Consider the following 18,730-nt stretch of genomic DNA (forward strand, 5'->3'; position numbering starts at 1 on the left):
AAAAGTTGAAATATGTCCTTATTTCTTCTCTCTCCACTAATTTGTGCCACTTGGAGGCGTTCTCTGGATTACCGGTACGTAATAAAGAAAACAATGTGTACATTACACCCCCGGAATGCTATGTAACTAAGGGGCTCCATCCCTCCGAGTTAAACATTGCCTAGCAGGGGGCTGCATCCCACAAAGTTAAACACTGCACGGCGGTGCTGCCATTGGCAGAGCCGGTGCAGAGGAGTGCAGCTCAGGAAACAGCTCAGGTTACAACCAGGGGGGCGGCGCCCATGAACAAGGAGGAGGGGATGGAAGGGGCAGTGGCAGGGAAAGGGTTTGTAGATCTTACAACACTTCTGAGACTGCAAAAGTTACCGATTACAAAGTAGATGGAAGGGACTACGTGTATATGCTTTTTAACGAGCACTGCCTGACTGGAAACTGTTTTGTATCGTGTACAATTTCTTGGAATGGATCTTTACGCAGAGTCGCAGTTGTTTGCTAGAAGGGGTTAAAAGTTTTGCAGCTGTAACCGAGAGTTCTTTTCTTCCTGGCACAGCATGTGGGATAATGAAGAAGTGTCTTAAGGGGTCTCATTTTGGTTTGAAGATGCTTGGATTTTCATGCAGGCGTTGGAGCGCCTGAAGTCGGAGCCTGGTGTGTGGAGGGCCCTCTGGTTTACTCAGGGGAGGTGGGTCGCATTCCTCTTTCCGTTTCATCCTGTGCACACACGCCTGCTTCTGGGGAAAAGACATTGTTTTCTTGACGTTTTTCTCTCAAGATAATTGTACGATGGTGGTTGCATTGCAAAACCTTGCAGCACACGGAAGAAGCTGCTGAACATGTCATTCTCAGTCAAATAATGCAGAAAAAAATGTCCTATGCATTCGGGATCATTCCTGAATAACTGATTAAGTTGTTTCTTGTCATAGAAAGCTACGATGCCCCTTGTAGTTTGTAGGGTGCCATGAGTACCACTGTGTACACTAATACAGCGCTTTCACATGGCTATTACTTGGTAGAAAAAGATGATTTCTAAGTCGGACATCCCCTACTGCTACCGAACTTTTTGTCTGTTTATTGCAGCAGTGTTGCTTGCAGTTTCCATACTAAGTTGTATTAGTTCAAACAGCTGTGTGCCTATCAAGTAGTTGTCTTTTCTTTCACAGCTGTGCAAATATGTATATTTGCGTACCCCTCAGTTGTCCCCAGTTTTGTCTCTAAACTTGATTTAATTCTTAAATATGTGCTTCCATATTTGTAAGAATCGAAGCTAGTGAATGTAAATTACTTCTATCAACATTACAAGTCGCAAATACTATCCCTGAATTGAGGCTCTTGTCCCTGATTCTTGGGTTAGAAGGTAGATAGGTAGGCATGCTTGTGTGTGTTGGGGGGGGGGGGGGGGGTAAAGATTAACTATCCAGTAAGTGATGTGCAAATTACTAGTTTAGACTGCACTTAACTTGCCCAGAAATGCTTGCAGGAAGGAGGGTGTTCTAGATAATCTGGGTGAATGCTTTCACGTCTTTACTCTTGAAGTGGAGTGTCTGTGCTCTGCAGTGTTCACTAATTCAGCTTGCAATATATATGTAACACTTAACGAAAGTAAGGAAGTTAGAAAAATGCAACTGTTACTGGTTAGACCCAGATACATGTTTCTGTAGCTGAGGCTCATTCTTGACAGTAAGATCCCTAACACATGGTCTATAGGCATTCAGGCAAGTTGTTCATAGAGATAAAAGCAAAAACAAACTTTGCATGTGCTGTAAGCCCTTCCCTTACATTTTTATTTAATTTTGTAGCAGTCACCTGAAGTTGGTGGGCTGCAACCTGTATGCACTTGTCTCTGCTTCTCTGCAGTCTTCCTGGACTCTGATCCATTTAGTCACTGTTTAGTCATTAATCAGGTTAGATCACGTAATGAAAGAGAAAAAAGCAGAGTAAACATATGGCATTTGTGCTTGAAAGAACAAAATTTAGCTGTTACTTGCTGCAGCGTCTGTGATGGGAGTGTTTCACTGAAAACTGTAGTTACAATGCTTTTTACTGTTTTAAAGTGAATCAATGTCAGAGCAGCTTTGGGCGTCCATATTAATGTGCTACAATTTTATTTTTGTAAGTTAGACTCTGACCTAAAAGATTAATCAGCTTTCTGGACTCCAGGCACATACTGCAGAAAAATGCAAGTCTGAAAACTTACCGAAAGAGTAAAAATATTTCTTTTGCTGGTCCACAAAACTACCCCCTACATATTCCTAACAGCTTTGCTTGTAATACAAAAATAATCTTTGTAAAAATTGCCACTTCAGAATTTTCAGCCATCAAATGCTAAAACTTCACTGAATTTTCACATATTGAAATGGTTAACTAGAATCCCTGGGGATTATAATTTATAACCATTTGGTTGATCAGTAGTAAAGAAAATGCGGTACGTGAGCTCCCTAGTCAGGCAGATACAGTGAAGTTCTTGGATGGTCTTGCACATATAATTGGAAGGATGTTATTCTTCTGTTTGGGCTGTTTACCCATGCATGTCAGTTTGGTAAAGCAGAATGGGCAAGGTATCTGATGAGGTGAAAATTAGCTTGACAGAAGGGTGGTCTGCAGGGCTGTCTATCATTTGCAGATGACAACTCCTCCCCAAGTGTGAACCGAAGAGGGAGACAGAGTTCCCTTTCAAAGAGTGGGGGAGGGAAAAAATAACACTGCATGTGCCTTTGACTGTGTCTGAAACACCAGGAGGGATTACAGTATTGGAGACAGAAAGAAAGGGACATGCAGAGACCAAAATCATGCTGAGGCAGTATTTAAATTGTGATTGAGGAATATGCAGTGAAGTACATGTTCTGTTTGTTATTATATCTACAGGCTATTGTTACTTATAATAATAATAATAATATAATAATAAGCTGCCTTTTTAAAGCTGTTTGGCAGAACAGATGCACATTGCAGTTTGAATTTAAAGCTTCAGTCTGAGGCTTGAACAGAAATTGAAATACTTCAGCGACATAGTAGTAAGGTTTGTGTCTCTGCATGTGTCTGAGGATAGCATTTTTTACATTTGCCAAAACTCAGAACTGTAAAACGTATGCTAGAACTCCAACACTGTATGGTACGATAGTAACACAAGTGAAACTTACCATTTGATGTAGGTATTTGAACTTTTTCATGATTCAAGGTTTTAGTTTGATGTTTTAAAAGGGAAAAAGTCAGTGGAAATCTGATGCAAGTTAGTGTGTTTAAAGTAATGTGCAAAAATGTTGACAAAGTGCTACGAAATGTAGCAGGACTCGATTCAATGCACATTTTGAATTCTTCTAGTTGGTTAATAGTTAAGACAGCTACTCAATTTGTGCATTTCTTATTACTGACTTAAACCAAATGTAAGCAGCAAATATGGATGTTGGATAGAATCTTAGTCACATGCTGGTTGTCATTCAGATATTTTAATCTGGAGCATTATTTAATCATGTTTAATATAGTTTTATAAGAATTTAAATATGCATTGTTTACACTTGAATTTCACCTACATAAAGCTGTCATTTAGTTTCGTATGGGTATTTAATGCATTGCAAACCATACGTTAAGTAGTGAAGGTAAATGATTTTTATTGCAGAACCTTTACAAGACAATCAGTCCTATTTTAGGTCCTGCTTAATCTGCATACATTTGTAAGTTTCTAAAAGTCAGACTTAAAACTGGTTGTGATGATAGCAGCAAAAGTTTTCAGTTCTCCCTGCTTGTATGTTTTACAGTTAGCTCTGCCTCCTTCCTTTTCTTCAGTTGTTAACTGTTACCCAATCCAGGAGAGCAGTTAAGACCATAAGACTTTTGTAGCTGAGATATCTATGATTAGAACCATCAATATAGCTTTCTGTTCTTGCCAACTTTGTTATGAAAGTGGTGTTTGTAAACAATGGTACTACTGAGCTGTCTCTCTATTCCAGAAGCATTATTGTTCTTTCTGCCTAGGCTGTTTTGAATGGTTTGTGGTACGGGGTGTTTTGATCCTTTCATTGGTATGTCACTGTGGTTGCTGTGTGCCACTATGAGGTTTTGTAGTTCTGTTTACTAGAGAAGAACTTGGCAGTGGAAACATTTTCACTACTTATAAAGATATTTGAAGTAGTTTGAGATGCTTAACTAACATTTTCTTTGTTGTAAACTAACCTAAGAGGTATTTTGAACCTAAATGTAAATTTCTGAAAACTCTTTTAATTTACTTATAGCATAAATAATGCCTTGATTAAGAACAATGTCATTTTAAAGAATGCAATGAAAAAGCTTAGTCTGTGGTTTGTAGATTGGAATTGCTAAATGCAATATGTTGGTACACATAGAATTATGTGCTTTTCAAATTCAGACTGGACTATGTAAAGAATATTTCTGTAAATAAAAGGTTTATGCTATATCTTTAGTCATAAGAAAGAAAAGTTGTATTGTATAGCTGGCACAGTAAATGTTAAGTTTTTTTATGTAATATAGCTGTTAAAATTTCCTTGGTTTCGTGTATTTAGTATGTGCAGTGATGCTTTGAACCAGGTCATCACTGTACTGTCTTCTAGTTTTCAGAACTTTTATGTCACATTTCAAAGGTACCTCACTCTTATTAGTTTGGTAATTAGTGTAATTGTCTAGCAGTGGCTCCATCATACATCTGTCTTGAGGTCAACCTAAGAAGTATAGTTTTGTAGTAAGAGAAGGACTGCTGTTTCTGTACAGTTTCTGCAAATCTAAAATAAAATTTCCTGCATGTAGAGTAGTATTGACAACTAACTTGATGAAAGGGAGCCCACAACTTGGATACTCCTGAGGTGCTAACATAATTTGATGTCAGAAAATGAAAAATAACTTAAGTTTCACATATTTTAGAAGCACCAATCTATTTTTTTTATTTTCCCTTGAGCTTTTCTCAGACCTCTAAATTTGGCATTCAGAAACACTCAATTGACATGCAAAATATCTCTCTCTCTTTTCCCCCCTGCAGCTAGCTGAAGTGGAAAGTTGCACATCTAGGCTGAAGTCCCTGTTTTCGTTTCATGCTCCTTCAGAGACTTTCTGATGGGATTAGCGTCCAGATGGGGTTCGAGTGGAGGACAAGGAACTGGCACTGAAAGGATGTCTAGCTGGACTTTTTTTATGTGCTTTGCCGTGGTTACCATGGCCACACTTACCTTAGCTCATGCGCCATATATTTTACAAGATGAAACCACAACAGAGCCTGAAGGTAGGTATCTATATTTAAAGACTAAACTTGGCAGATTATTTCCACATAGAGCAACTTTGTTGTTGGATAGAAGTTGATTTTTCTTGTATGGATTTTGCTACTTCCGTTTATTTTAGTCTGTATAGATACTATGGACATTCAGAAGCTATTTGTACTGCATACCGCTGCATCAGATTTTGGAATAGCAAGGTATTTGTTACTGCTAGGGTGGTTAGGGTAATGTTATCAAAATGATTGCTGTTGTACTGCCATATCTGTGCCCTGGTGATTTGTTTAGTGATATGGGATTAAAGACTAATAAACAAAGTCTATGGTATGATGTAATGGACAGTACCATGCTTTAACAACTGTTTTATTGTATTTTTGCATCATGTTCCCTTGTCTGGTATGCTGTGGTAAGACATTTATTCCATTATGCAGGTTCATTTTGTGATCTTTTTATATTGCCATTCATCTACTTGTGCACATATGCCATGAGATCAACAAGTGCTAATTCGTATATGTTTGTATGTATTTTTTCTTTGTGATTTGAAGTTTGGATATGTGGATTTGAAAACCATTTGAAATAATGTTAAAAACACTGTCGGCAAGACGTGGCTGAACTAATGCTCAATTTATTCATGCATTCGGACTGAAAAGTGCAATGAAAGAACTAGGTTAATTAAAGACTGGTGTGCTGTGTATTGTTTGTGACAAAGAGGAAAGTACTATGTACTTTATATTGTGTAAGTCAAATGGCTGTTTGAAACAGTGTCACCTTTAACTTTGTGAAATGAGATTTTTTTTCTGTTTTTAATGTGTCAAATTTGACTAATGAAGTAAATAAGATTTTATGACTAGTTTAGATCGCAGTCGCTGTGTTTTCTCTCTCTCTCTCTCTCTCTCACTCTTTCACTGTGTGTTTTCTGCAGTACTGTTGAAAGTTTGTTGATTTGTACAATGCTATAATGCACAGATAATTTAGTAATAGCGTTGTTTTGCTAAGATTTGTCATAAATTGCAGAACCCCTCATCCGTTTGGTATATCGAAGTTTTGCCATTTGCTTCCCTTTGAAGGAAAACACGTCTGATTTTTCACAGATGAATTGGTGACTAGAACAGTGCTGTTGTAGTGTGAATGCATAATTTGTGTGCTTGTTTGTACATTGCTGGTTAATTAAAACAAAACAAACCACTTTCCTTCATTAGAACTTGATTTATGCTGCTGTTAGGCAGCACTGTGAGCATTCTGTTAATAGATCTCTGCTATGGTTTATTTTAACAACTTTTGCTCAAGTTCCTGAGTCAGTGTCTCACTGTTTTTGTTTTTTTCTGTTTTTGTGTGATCTGCAGAAAACTCAAAAAGTACATATCAAAAAGTATTAAAGAAAGTCATTTAGTATATATCCTGTTATTCAAAATGATTGAAAGATTTTTTTTAAATGACAGTGCTTCCTTCACATACATACCTCACCTGGAGCACGTACATGCTTACCATACTGTATGTAGCGGATATAATTTTTTCCTAACCAACTCTTTTCTTGCAAAATGGTACAGTTAACTTGGTTTTAAGTTTATCAGTCTTTTTGCATTTATTGGCATCATTAAACATATAATGCAGTAGCGTAGTATAATGTTTTTGTTTTTTTTTGCTGCTTATGTATGCTGCCGCTAATGTAGATGTCAAATCAGATCAGGTGTCAAAGTCCTCAGAGTAAGCTTTAACTAAGTGAGTTGAGCAGGCATGCAAATCCATCACATACCAGTAAAAGACTTCTTGCCTCAGCTAGTTGTAGTATACCACAAACAAGGCTATTGCCTGAAAGAAAAATACTTTGTTGCAAGCAGCAAAGGAATACAGTTCAGTTTTCAACACCAAATGCATCATTAGTTATTGTTTAGTTTTTTTTTTTTTTTTTTTTTTTTTTTTTAACATCCAAAATTAGCCACATGTTTTGATCACATTAAATACTACCCTCTGTGGTCTTTGACGCTTACTGCAATTTTGCCTCGTAATGTAATTGCTGTAATTTCAGAGATGCATACTTCTCTGTTTTTGTAACTTAATGTCATTTCATATTGTCCATAGAAGCTTGATGGTTTGTCAGGCTTAGGTTATGTTAGTAGTGATCTACTCTTTGCAGAACAGTAAGCGTGAGATGGTAATGTTTGCAGTTTCGTGATATTTAATTACAACCCTTAACCCAAAATCTCAGGTAAAATTAGGTACTGACCTCAAGTCTGTAAAATTAAGGTAGTAGGTTTCTGAAAACTTATGTAGACTGTGTACAATTCTGGACTCTGGGTGGAAAAATCAGAAAGGTGGTGGCGACTGTGTGTGTGTGTCGGTGCGTGTGTGTGTGTGTCAGTGCGTGTGCGAGAGTGAGTGTGCTTTGTTCAATGTGTGCATGCAGACCTTCAGTGAAGGAAACCACAGTGGAGTATGACTGGTACTAGCATTGGTGAAACTTTAAGCACAAAGTAGAAAACTATGCAAAAATCTGCACTTGTAGGCTTGACTTTGGTAGTGTTAACTATTTTATAGAAGTGTACAAATGACTATTTTGAATTCCATTTAACTAGATTTAGTCATGGGCAACTCACTATGGCTTCAGACAAATCAGCACTTGTTTGAGCAGTCATTTTTATTGTGTTTAATAAGGCATCAGCTAACTTGGTAAACAGAACGTGAGTGCATGTGTGTAAAACATTCAGTACATTACTTAGAGTGTACTGCTGTTGTTTTAGTTACTCTACCAAATCAAATGCATTTTGTTTGTGTGGTAGGTTATATAGAGAGTTGAAACTTGGAAATACTATTGGACTGTTTTAGTTTCAAGGTGTACATCAGTAGCCAACGGGTTCTGTTAACTAATATTAAGTGAAGGAAGTTTCATTGTGATTAAATATCACTAGTTTAGTTCTGAACCCGTTTTGAGCAGAATGTGGGTAGTTTGGGCAAATACACAAGAAATAATGATAGCATAGGTAATGCAAACAAGACTTACATTCGGTATATGTTGAGTGATAACGTGGGAAATGAAAATGCTATATAGATGATGATGATGATTAGTGAGACTGGGGGAAGCTGAGAATTCTATACGTGAATGTGCAATTGAACTGCAGCAGGTAACTATGAACTGCAGCAGGTAACTAAGTTGTCTCTTCAAATAAAAAGTGCAAGTGTATCTGTGGTGTTGTGGTTGGTGGGGGGCTGATATTACCACTTCATGATTCAAACGAGCAAGGTAGAATATTCTTGTATTTGTTGGATGTTACACTGTAGGAAGTGTGTAGCCTGGAGGACTGAATGCATTCAGTGAAAGGGAGTTAACAAGAAAGTTAAGATAGAAAAGGTCTTCTAAAAGTAGACCCTTTTCAGTTTATATTGTGGTAGAAGGGAGTTGTGAAGAGTTTTACTCAATACCTTGATGTGAATTCAGAAAGAAGATGGAGATAAATTGATGAGCATAAACAGCAACATTAGCGGGGAAGGTTTAGATCACTTTCTAGAAATTGAAGAACAAAAGCAGGCCTTTGTTTCTGATGGAATTTCTTGATTAAGGTAGGAAAAAGGCTACCATTAAGAGATAATTGTGATGATCCTATCAGTGAATACAGAGTCTTGTAAAAGTTACTGATGGCCCTCAGAAACGTATGAGATTTAGACTCTGTCTTAACACAAGTAGAAATGGTATCTAGCAGAAGTAATGGGTGATGAGTGATTTTTAGACTTTGTGCAAAACAGGGTGCAAATGGTAGTGCAGATGTTTTTTTTTTGGTATAACTAAAGATATAAAGTGGCCTAAGACGGAGCATGTAACAAATTGCCATTAATTATTAACTGGACATTGGTTAAATACTCCCAAGTTGGTCACTGCTAGAATGGCGAGTTTTGAATAGTTGTATTTATCTTTTTGTATGTAATTTCATAATAGCTTACAAGACTGGAATAGACAAGTTCTCACACCTCAAGATGCAGAGCATTTCACTTTTAATTTGCTTGCTGAGGAGAATGTTGTTAGTTTCTCAGTACATCTGTTTAGAATATAGTTGTATAGAATTGTGGAAATGTAAGATTCACAAGGAAGAAGTGATGTTACACTGATCCATTTCTCACAAATAGAAATTGTGCATTGAGTTAGGTGTATAACTTTTGCACATTAGAAGAAATACAGGAAATAAAATGGGAGTAGCTGTGGTATTGTAAACATATGTTTTTGTTGTAAAACTGTTGTTTCGCCTAGAATTTCTGAACTCTTCACATTTTAGAACTGTATATCTGAAGGTCATTTTATTATGAATTTGTACATTCCAGCCAACCTCAGGATTATAGAGACATTACATTTTGCTTACTATAAATAAAATAATAAATAATTTGCAAATAAGGATCTTCACTGTCATTGGTCATTGCAGGTGTTTCAGTACTGTTAGTTTTGGAAGCCTTTTTCAGTCCATTTCAATATAAATTCACAGTCTTGCTGCATTGATAATATTTTTCTGTAATATATCCCAGTACACTAAATTGCATTAACATATTATAGAGATTTAAAATTTTCTCATCTTTATTTGCTAAGAGGGTTGTTCACGTACTGCAGTTAATTGATTGATGGAATGATTTCATGGCATTATTAGAATTACATTTTTGTGTATAATGTACAGCTTAATTCAAGAAAATTAACCTACTGACAAAACAGGAACAAAGTCTGCAGTACAGGGATGCTTGAATTTTAAATCCAGCTGTTTGATAAAAATGGTAATACAGCTTGAGTAAATAAACACAGCGGGGAATTGTAAGACCAAGACACTTTTGCAGATTGTGACACTTGTTTTCCAAAAATAAATACATTGCTTCTTTCATAAGCTGCACAAATACTCCATAGTTACACAAACGTTGTACGTAAAACTATAAAACTATAATAGGCTATATAGTGGGAAGTCATAAGATACTTTTATCCATTTCATCTGCAGAATTCATTTCCTCTCCTCAAAGATAAGCAAATCAATGTTTAAGTTATTTCATGCTAAACCAAAAACAGCTATGATTTCGTTAGCATGAGTGCATTTGCTATTGGACTTTGCCCACATGCCTTTCTTCTTGAATTTATAATATGTTTTGAGACTACTGATTTAAAAAATATTTTTTTTGAATAATTTGTGTGAACAACATGCAGTTTTCTTGTGTTGTTAAATTTGATTTTTTGTAACTGTTAATAATGTGCTTTGAAAATGAATAACGCAGAAAGTAATTTGGTATATATTGGGGCTGTGTGTGTGTGTGTGTGTGTGTGTGTGTGTGTGTGTGTGTGTGTGTGTGTGTGTGACTATGTCTGTCTTTATATACATTAAATGCAGGTATGTCTACACACACACACACACACACACACACACACACACACACACACACACACACACACACACAGTATATGCCTGTGTCTAGGTTAAGCTTAAACTTTAAAAGTGGCATATGAGACATCTGGAAGATGTAATGTTTCTCTGAGACTTCTGAATCCTAACCTAAAAGTGAATAATTAGGCAAAGATGCTTCAAGTGATACTAGAGGTTCTCTGAGCAGAACATTGTTGTTTCACCTGGTATCTGCATTTTCCTATTTAAAGTGGTTGGAAGCAATTAAACATCATAACCCAGGGTCACAAAAATGTATACTGACAACTAGGCCTCCAAAGTGAGCATCGGTGGGGCAAGAACATGACGTTGAAATATATTACTCAGATGTGCTCCTTAAAATACTGGTGACTAAAAAAAAACAGTAAGGAAGAACTGCAGTGAATGCATAGTGTTTATGGTAATTGGCATAGTGTTAATGGGTACTTACATAATATGTAGTCATGATTACTGAAAAATAATGCAGCATCACAGAAATAAATAGGTGAAATGAAACAACAAAGGAAGTAAAGTAACATTTTCAGTTTTGTAATAGTCTTCACCTAGCTTGAAAAGTATATAATTTGGAAAGGTACTTCAAATTGGAAATCTGTGTCTTACTAGGTTAAAAAAATGTTAGTTTAGGAACTTTTTGTTATTCTGTTTATGCACAAAGCACTGTGAATTAATCTTGGAACTTTTTGTCATTCTGTTTATGCACAAAGCACTGAGAATTAATGTTGTAGTCATTATGTTGTTTGATGGACTGCATACAAGATTTAAAAAAGCCATCATTTTACTTAGTATGTGTTGACCAATGTAATTCATTAAGTAAAATGATTTTTTTTAAACATGGTACATAGTTTATTTTATCAATGCAATTTGTTATACAAGAGCTTAGTTAAACATTTGTTTTCATGCAAATATTAAGACTTTATATTGTGTTAGGTATTTAAAGATGCTTAGTCCTTCAATGAAGTTGCAAGTGGCACAAGGCAGTATTTTTCCCCAGTTATTATCACAGAATGTTATGAAATGGGGCCATGCATCTGAAGTACAGGTATTTGCACTAAAGTACAAAAACATATATTTGGGGTGTAGAATCATGATAGCTGTTTTTTTATTTGTTTTTTTTCTAAGTGATGTGTTTTTGATTAGCTTTAGGGGTAAAGATTCTAGCTGTGAGCCTCTGCTGCATTGAAGATATTAGACTTGATATTGATTTAATTTTAGTAATACTTTTGTCTATTTTATGAAGAGAAATAACTTCAGAATGATGTGACAAGTGTTTGCCATGCTATAGCACTGATACAAAATGTAAATTTGTTTTATTACAGTGTATTAAAACTTTAAGGTCCAAGTGCCGTTTATTCTTTTGCTCTCTTTGCACTAGCTGCTACCTGCTAGTCTGCTTGCTAGCTATTGTATGCCAGTCTGCAAACTTCACACCTTACAACCAGTTTTAACTTCTGCCATAGCAACAGTGGGGTGATCCTCATGATTGATGTAATGACTGTAAAAGGTGATGGGATGAGAAGTATTCATCACTTGACATGATGGAGTGAAAGGCTGCATGCCTGTTTTGAGTACTTGAGCATGCATATGGGCATGGTTACTTCATGAATTTGCTGCTTCACCCCTCTCCCCAAACAAATCTAGTGACGCCATTTCCATCATGACTGGAAGCTGCTCTGTAGTGTCATGTATCTTGCTTCTAGACCTGGGATAAGAGAGTTGGCTAGTGGTCCTGTCCAGCATCCTGGACCACTTTTCAGTCAGGATCACTGGCAGTATAGTCCGTAACAAATTGCCATTTACCATCAGTCTGACTGTACTTTAAAACTGCTGTATGGAGTTATTTTTCAGACTGACATTATCTGGAGTTTTTTTTTTGGTTTGTGAGCATTTCCATTTGAGAGTACTGGCCTTAGTTTAAATGCACTTTTTCCCGGTGCACAGGCATTCAAATGTATTAATTTTTTTTAAACTTGGACTTCTTTTCTAATATTTCAGGATTTGTTCCACTAGATGTTTACGGGTGTGTATGCTGGTGTGTCTGTGTGTGTAAACAAATTTAAAGTGGTGATTTGCAAATTATATCCTTGCTGTTTTTGTAGATCTCCTCAGTAAGTGTTGACTGCATTGCTTGTGCATTTACAGTTTGTTTTGTAAGGTGGATGTCAGAATGCAAGCCAATGACAAAACAGTGCTTAGTATCGCACAAAGAAATGTTTGGCAAAAATCAGTAGAAAACTGCTAAACCCTCCAAGAGCCTACTTAAAGCCCATGGTTTGTAAGTTACACATGTTAGTGCTGTTGTACATGCCAAACCATGTCTGTGGCTTGAGATTAATATTTGCTGCAGACAACATAAGTTGAATGGTACTTGCTGTAAAATTGGCACAGGCAATCACTGTTGTTCTTTTTTTTTTCTTTTTCCGTTTTGTTTTTAGTTCCCAATTTGTTTTAAAGAATGTACAGCTTTATTATCCAATCTAAAGATCTGGTGTAATACATAGGAGACTTTAAGTAATGATTTCATACTTTCATCTGTTTTCCTTTTTTTTTCCTTGGTCAGCCAAGACCTTGATCTCCCAACCTCCCTTGCAGCTAGTAAGCCCATTTGTCTTTGTAGCCTTGCATGATTTGAGCACCCCATAGTGGGATCTTTTTCCAGAGGAAAATATCTTTTCAATTGGCACACTTTTAGTCAGGGGTTGACGCATGCAGCTAGGTTTGGATATTTTTAAAAAAAGCCTAAGCTAACCTCTTGGTAACTAGCGTGTGTACCCACTGAAGTGGGGCACTGTCACTCCATGTGCTGCCTGCCTCAACACACCTGTGGTAAAGGCTGTTTGTCTGAGTACAGTGTGACAGAACCAAGCACACATTCCTTTTCCTTATGCTACATGCTGCATGGCCATCTTAAAGCATCTCTCAGCATTACAATCGACTTCTATCCCTAAGTTGGGGTAGCTGATGTTGGCTGCTTACTTGCCAGCTCATCCGACATGTCAGCCACTAATCAGTCCTGGGCCATGTTAGTCACACTTGGGGCTTTATCTGTATGCGCCATGCAGTTACTGCTTTATCACTTATGTGTCTGTGCAGTTTGGACTTTTTTCTATGCACCTTGCAGAAATATTTTTTCTTTCTTTACCAATTTATCCATTGTTGCCTTTCATCTTTTGAGAGATATTTACTTCCTGTGATAATATGAATGGCTTGTGTAAGAACGTTTACATTGTTATATGCTTTTGGGGTCTCCCTCCTCAACACGTATAAGTTTGCTCATTGGCTGAGCAATGTTCTACCACTAGAGTGCATTAGTAGCATCATTGTTTTCCATTTTATCTTTCATGTAATACAAGTTTAAAATGCAGAAGTATGAAATGTGAATGTGAATGAACTATTCCTTACACTAAAGGTGTGTGTGTGTGTGTGTGTGTGTGTGTGTGTGTGTGTGTGTGTGTGTGTGTGTGTGTTTTCATTCAGTTTTTTTCCTAGATTACATCATCCCTTACCAATTGTAGTTAGATTTTATGCAAGCAGAAACATTCTTACGTAAATCTTAAGTACACATGTTTAAACAGGGTTTATAGTAGGAAAAAAAAGAGCTTGTAGTATGTTTACACTAAACATTACTAATCTGTTGATTCAATCTAAAGATGGCATTGTATACCTCATAGTAACCTCACACAAGGTCCGGTCAACATGCAGCACCCAATGAAGGCAGCCACACCATAAAGATAAACGACCGTTGAAAAACGACAATTTGCCAAATAATAAAACAAGATTTATTCCAATAGTCAGATTGAGCGCTTTCGTTTCCAAACGGGAAACTTCATCAGAATCACTTGTCATCACATCCTGTTGTGTTTAAAAAGATACACCCATTAATTGATTGGTTGAAATCAGAAATGATCTCATTAATTGACTAAAAAATACACATACTTATAAACCCTATCATGTCACATAAAAATCATGTACAAACTTTAATAACTTAAAAACACAAATGTACATATATATGTATATATAGGTGTGTGAATTCTTGTTTTATTTAATAACAATTAGCTTTGAGTTTGAGCGCTGGTATCAAAGAGACATGGTCATTAGGTCCAGGATGAATACATGCATCCAGTCTCAACTGCCATATTAATTCTCTAAACTCAAGTCTGTTCTGCCAATCACCCCCTCTTTCTGAAATGTATATTTTTCCAAAACCCAAAATTTAAAATCAGCGTATGTACATTTGTGTTTTTAACTTTTAAGTTATTAAAGTTTTTACGTGATTTTTATGTGACATGATAGGGTTTATAAATATCTGTATTTTTTAGTCAATTAATGAGATAATTTCTGATTTCAACCAATCAATTAATGGGTGTATCTTTTTAAACACAACAGGATGTGATGACAAGTGATTCTGATGAAGTTTCCTGTTTGGAAAAGAAAGTGCTCAATCTGACTATTGGAATAAATCTTGTTTTAGTATTTGGCAAATTGTCATTTTTCAACTGTCATTTATCTTTATGGTGTGGCTGCCTTCATTGGGTGCTGCGTGTTGACCGGACCTTGTGTGAGGTTATTTGGCATTTTTTGGTACGGTCATTTCACCCTTATTTTACAAGTTATACCTCATAGTAAGCCTTGACCTTAAAGCTTGCCCTCTTCTTTTAACCTGATGGAATATAAGCGACCTATTTCATGTTTAACTTTGCAGGGAAAAAAACTTTAGTGTACATCTATTTATTTGGCACACCAGTTTAATATAACAGGAAAGCAGTTTCTATCTCAGTTGTGTTTTTAGCAAAATATGTGCCTCCTAGAAAACTTATCAAACCTGTTGCATTCATATTTTCCTTGTTTTTTTTCCAGTTAATCAGTATGAGTACTGCAGAATACTTACAGTTGCATAATATAAAACTCCAGTTGTTCTGTAGTTTAAAGAGGTGAGCTTTAGAATAGGGCAATGTGCCTGAGACCGAAATTCCCCTTTGAAAATGGTCATCTGTTGTTTGCCTTTGCAATTTTAGTCCTATGGTGAAACTTCTGCATTCTTCTTAAAATTAAGCTACATTTGCATTCTACGTACTGCTAAGTGGGAAATAAATAATATAAAATGTTTACCCATGCAGTGTTAGTGGAACAACAGGAAGCACACTTGCCTTTAGTGCAGAAGGCTATGGGTTCTATTCCCTCACCAGATGGATGGGTTGCTGATACTGCAGAGCAGCATAAGGGGGTACTGCACTACTGTGCTTGTTGTCCTTCAGATGAGATGCTAAACGGAGATTCTGTTTGCTTGAGTTTGTGGTAGCTCAGGCAGATGTAAAAGATGCCACTGCAACTATAGAAAAGAGTAGACGTTTCCTGAAGCCTTGAACAAATTTCCCCTAGTAATATAAATACCTCCTTGCCTCTCCCTTAAAAAGAGGTCACTGGCTTAATGGGACCAACCTGGTCAACAAAGAATAAATAAATAAATGTTTTAACATTAGGTTCTAAATAAATGGTGTGGTAAAGCATGTAGATGGCAAACTGTGTAGCTCATTTTTTGTTTATCTGCATTCTTGCAACATCATCAAAAGTTTGTTTTATTTATTCATTTATTTATTTATTTTACGTATGTATGTGGTTACTTATTTGTTGAACAAGGTAGAATACTGATCTCGGCTGGCATTGCGTTTATATTCCGAAAGTACACTTAAGTAAAATGTTGCAGTGTTAGTTAAGGTATTTACACCATGTGCATAGTTTAAACAAAAGATTGCAGTGTTACACTCACACTTCAAAATATTTACAGTGCGTTATGCAAAAATATTTAGATGTTTGCTTTGCATTTCTATGCAAACTATGAGTTATGAAAGAAGGTGGAAGAAGAGAGATAAGAAGGCTGGAGTAAAGGTAACTGTAACAGTGAGCAGGTGATTTGGGAGACAGATGTAGATGAACATTAACTTGTCTTGTTGTGTAGAGGGTGTAAGAAATGTTGAGAGGAGTTGCCATATTTAAGTGATGGAGTTAGTTTGAAAGCATTTGCACTAGTGTGTAAGTGTTATTTGTTCTGATGTGGCTTTCCATTGGCATGAGTATAGAGATTGTATAGTTGGGTGCATTTCAGATTAGTAAGAAAAGTTGTAGATGTGAAGTTGTTGCAGAAAGGGATATTAACTTATAGGTTCATAGGTGTGTACTAGACTAATTGCCCTGGAGCCTTCACAAGTCTAGCCCATTGGATTATCCTGGCATTGTGCCACAAACCTTAGTTCCAGTGCCTCTGTCAAGTAGAGTCACTGGAGTGATCCCTGGGGGGAATTTTATATTTTCCATCCACTCATCAAGATTTCTCTTGAAGAGGGCCAGTGAGGTGCTCTGCTTGACATGTATGGGAAGTCTATTCCATAACATGGGCAGTCTCTGGGTTATGAACCTGTCCCTTCAGCATGTTCTGTTGATTGTGGTAATGAGATTGAGGTCTCTGGAGCGTGTGGTGCAGAGGGATTGGGATTTCTTTTAGATGTAGCATTTCTAACAGAGCTGGGTCATACATGTAAGTAAAGCAGAGATTGCCTCTAAGTAGGCAATATGAGACAGAGAATAGTTGGAGTTTTTTTGAGTCTGTCCATATAGGACATGTGTTTAAGGCCTAGGATCCTTTTTGTGAGGTACTTTTGTGGCCTCTCCAGTTGTTGCAGGTGTCTAGTGAGGTACATTCCAAATGGGGCATTGTACTCGATGACTGGCCTAATGAGGGAAGAGTAGAGGGAGACAATGACCTCTTTCTTGCTGGATGCAAAAGCCTTAGTAATGAGATGTGCCACATAGAAGAACTTTCTGACCACAGTGGCAACGTGGTGGTCAGAAGAGAGGTTGCTATCAACCTGTGTTCCCAGATCTCTTATAACGCCTTCTGGTGTTCAGTGAACTACCATCAATGTGGTAATTCAAGCGAACAGGGTTTTTCCCACGAGGGGGGGGGGGTGATGACACATTTTTTGGCATTGAGCTTAAGTCCATGGTTCTGACACCAGTCATTGGTGTCACTGAGGCCTTTCTGTAGGATGTCAACATTACTTGGGGAGTTAATAGCTCCCAACTTGCAATCATCTGTGAACTTTGTCAGCCAAAGTCCCTTTGTGTTGGCCTGGACTTCAGAGAAGTAGATACCAAACAGGAGAGGACTCGGGACCAAACCCTGTGGGTCTCCACTTGTGACTGGTCAGCAGTCTGACTTGGAGTCAGCTACTTTCACACCGTGGGTTCTATCTGTGAGCCGGTTTGCAACCCATCTAGTGATATAGGGGTTGATGCCTAGCTTAGTGAGTTTTTCTATGATTCTTGAGTGGGGTATGGTAGAAGTGACCTCTCTTATAGGCCATGAGCAAAGAGGAGAACTTTGTCAGCCAAAGTCCCTTTGTGTTGGCCTGGACTTCAGAGAAGTAGATACCAAACAGGAGAAGACTCGGGACCGAACTCTGTGGGTCAGCAGTCTGACTTGGAGTCAGCTACTTTCACACCGTGGGTTCTATCTGTGAGCCGGTTTGCAACCCATCTAGTGATATAGGGGTTGATGCCTAGCTTAGTGAGTTTTTCTATGATTCTTGAGTGGGGTATGGTAGAAGTGACCTCTCTTATAGGCCATGAGCAGAGAGGAGAAGGCTTTCTTCCATGATGAGTCTGAATTGTAGTTTTCCTAGCAGAAGGGTATTTCTTTTGGGGTATGTGTGGCCAGCTGTTTTTTATTGAGTAGAGTAGTGACATTTTCTTGTTGGTGACATAGTTATGAACCTGCCTATGTTATTAGATGTACCTGTAGCATAGGTAAAGGGATTTTTTTTTGGTGCAGTCGCTGTTATAGGTAGTCCATATCCTCGATGGGAATGGAGATTCCCTTTACTTATGCTTCTCGAACTGTTAGATGCCAAAGGAGAAACAAACTGTTGAAAACGTTCTTCGGATAACCAAAGAGTCTGCAAGCCAAGTAATCCTTAACGCTGTTTTATTAGTAAAATAAGTTGGCGTTTTCGCCACTCTGTTAGAGAAGCTTCATCAGAGAAAAACAAATGTTCAAAAAGGCGCCAAAACTTTCTGAACTTTTAAATACATACACGTAAATTATTACATACTACATCACTTCCTGGAAAA

General features: G+C 37.2%; 1 protein-coding gene across 9 annotated transcripts in view; it reads left to right on the top strand.

Annotated features, from left to right (window-relative positions):
• Positions 1 to 317: 317 nt before the first annotated feature.
• FGFR2 (fibroblast growth factor receptor 2) overlaps positions 318 to 18,730 on the top strand; it is a 490,361-nt gene continuing 471,948 nt past the window's right edge. For 2 of the 9 annotated variants that reach the window (XM_044056062.1, XM_044056068.1), the window contains exons 1-2: positions 318 to 682; positions 4,982 to 5,221. In XM_044056062.1, coding sequence (XP_043911997.1) covers positions 5,056 to 5,221 — 166 coding nt within the window. In that variant the 5' untranslated portion in view covers positions 318 to 682; positions 4,982 to 5,055. Of the gene's footprint in view, positions 683 to 3,011; positions 3,143 to 4,981; positions 5,222 to 18,730 lie in introns of those variants that run through there. The other 7 variants (XM_044056060.1, XM_044056064.1, XM_044056065.1 and 4 more) reach the window with 5 other exon arrangements.

The sequence above is a fragment of the Protopterus annectens genome, chromosome 14.part0 (assembly GCF_019279795.1).
Source record: "Protopterus annectens isolate FY-2018-M chromosome 14.part0, PAN1.0, whole genome shotgun sequence".
Classification (NCBI taxonomy): Eukaryota; Metazoa; Chordata; order Ceratodontiformes; family Protopteridae; genus Protopterus; species Protopterus annectens.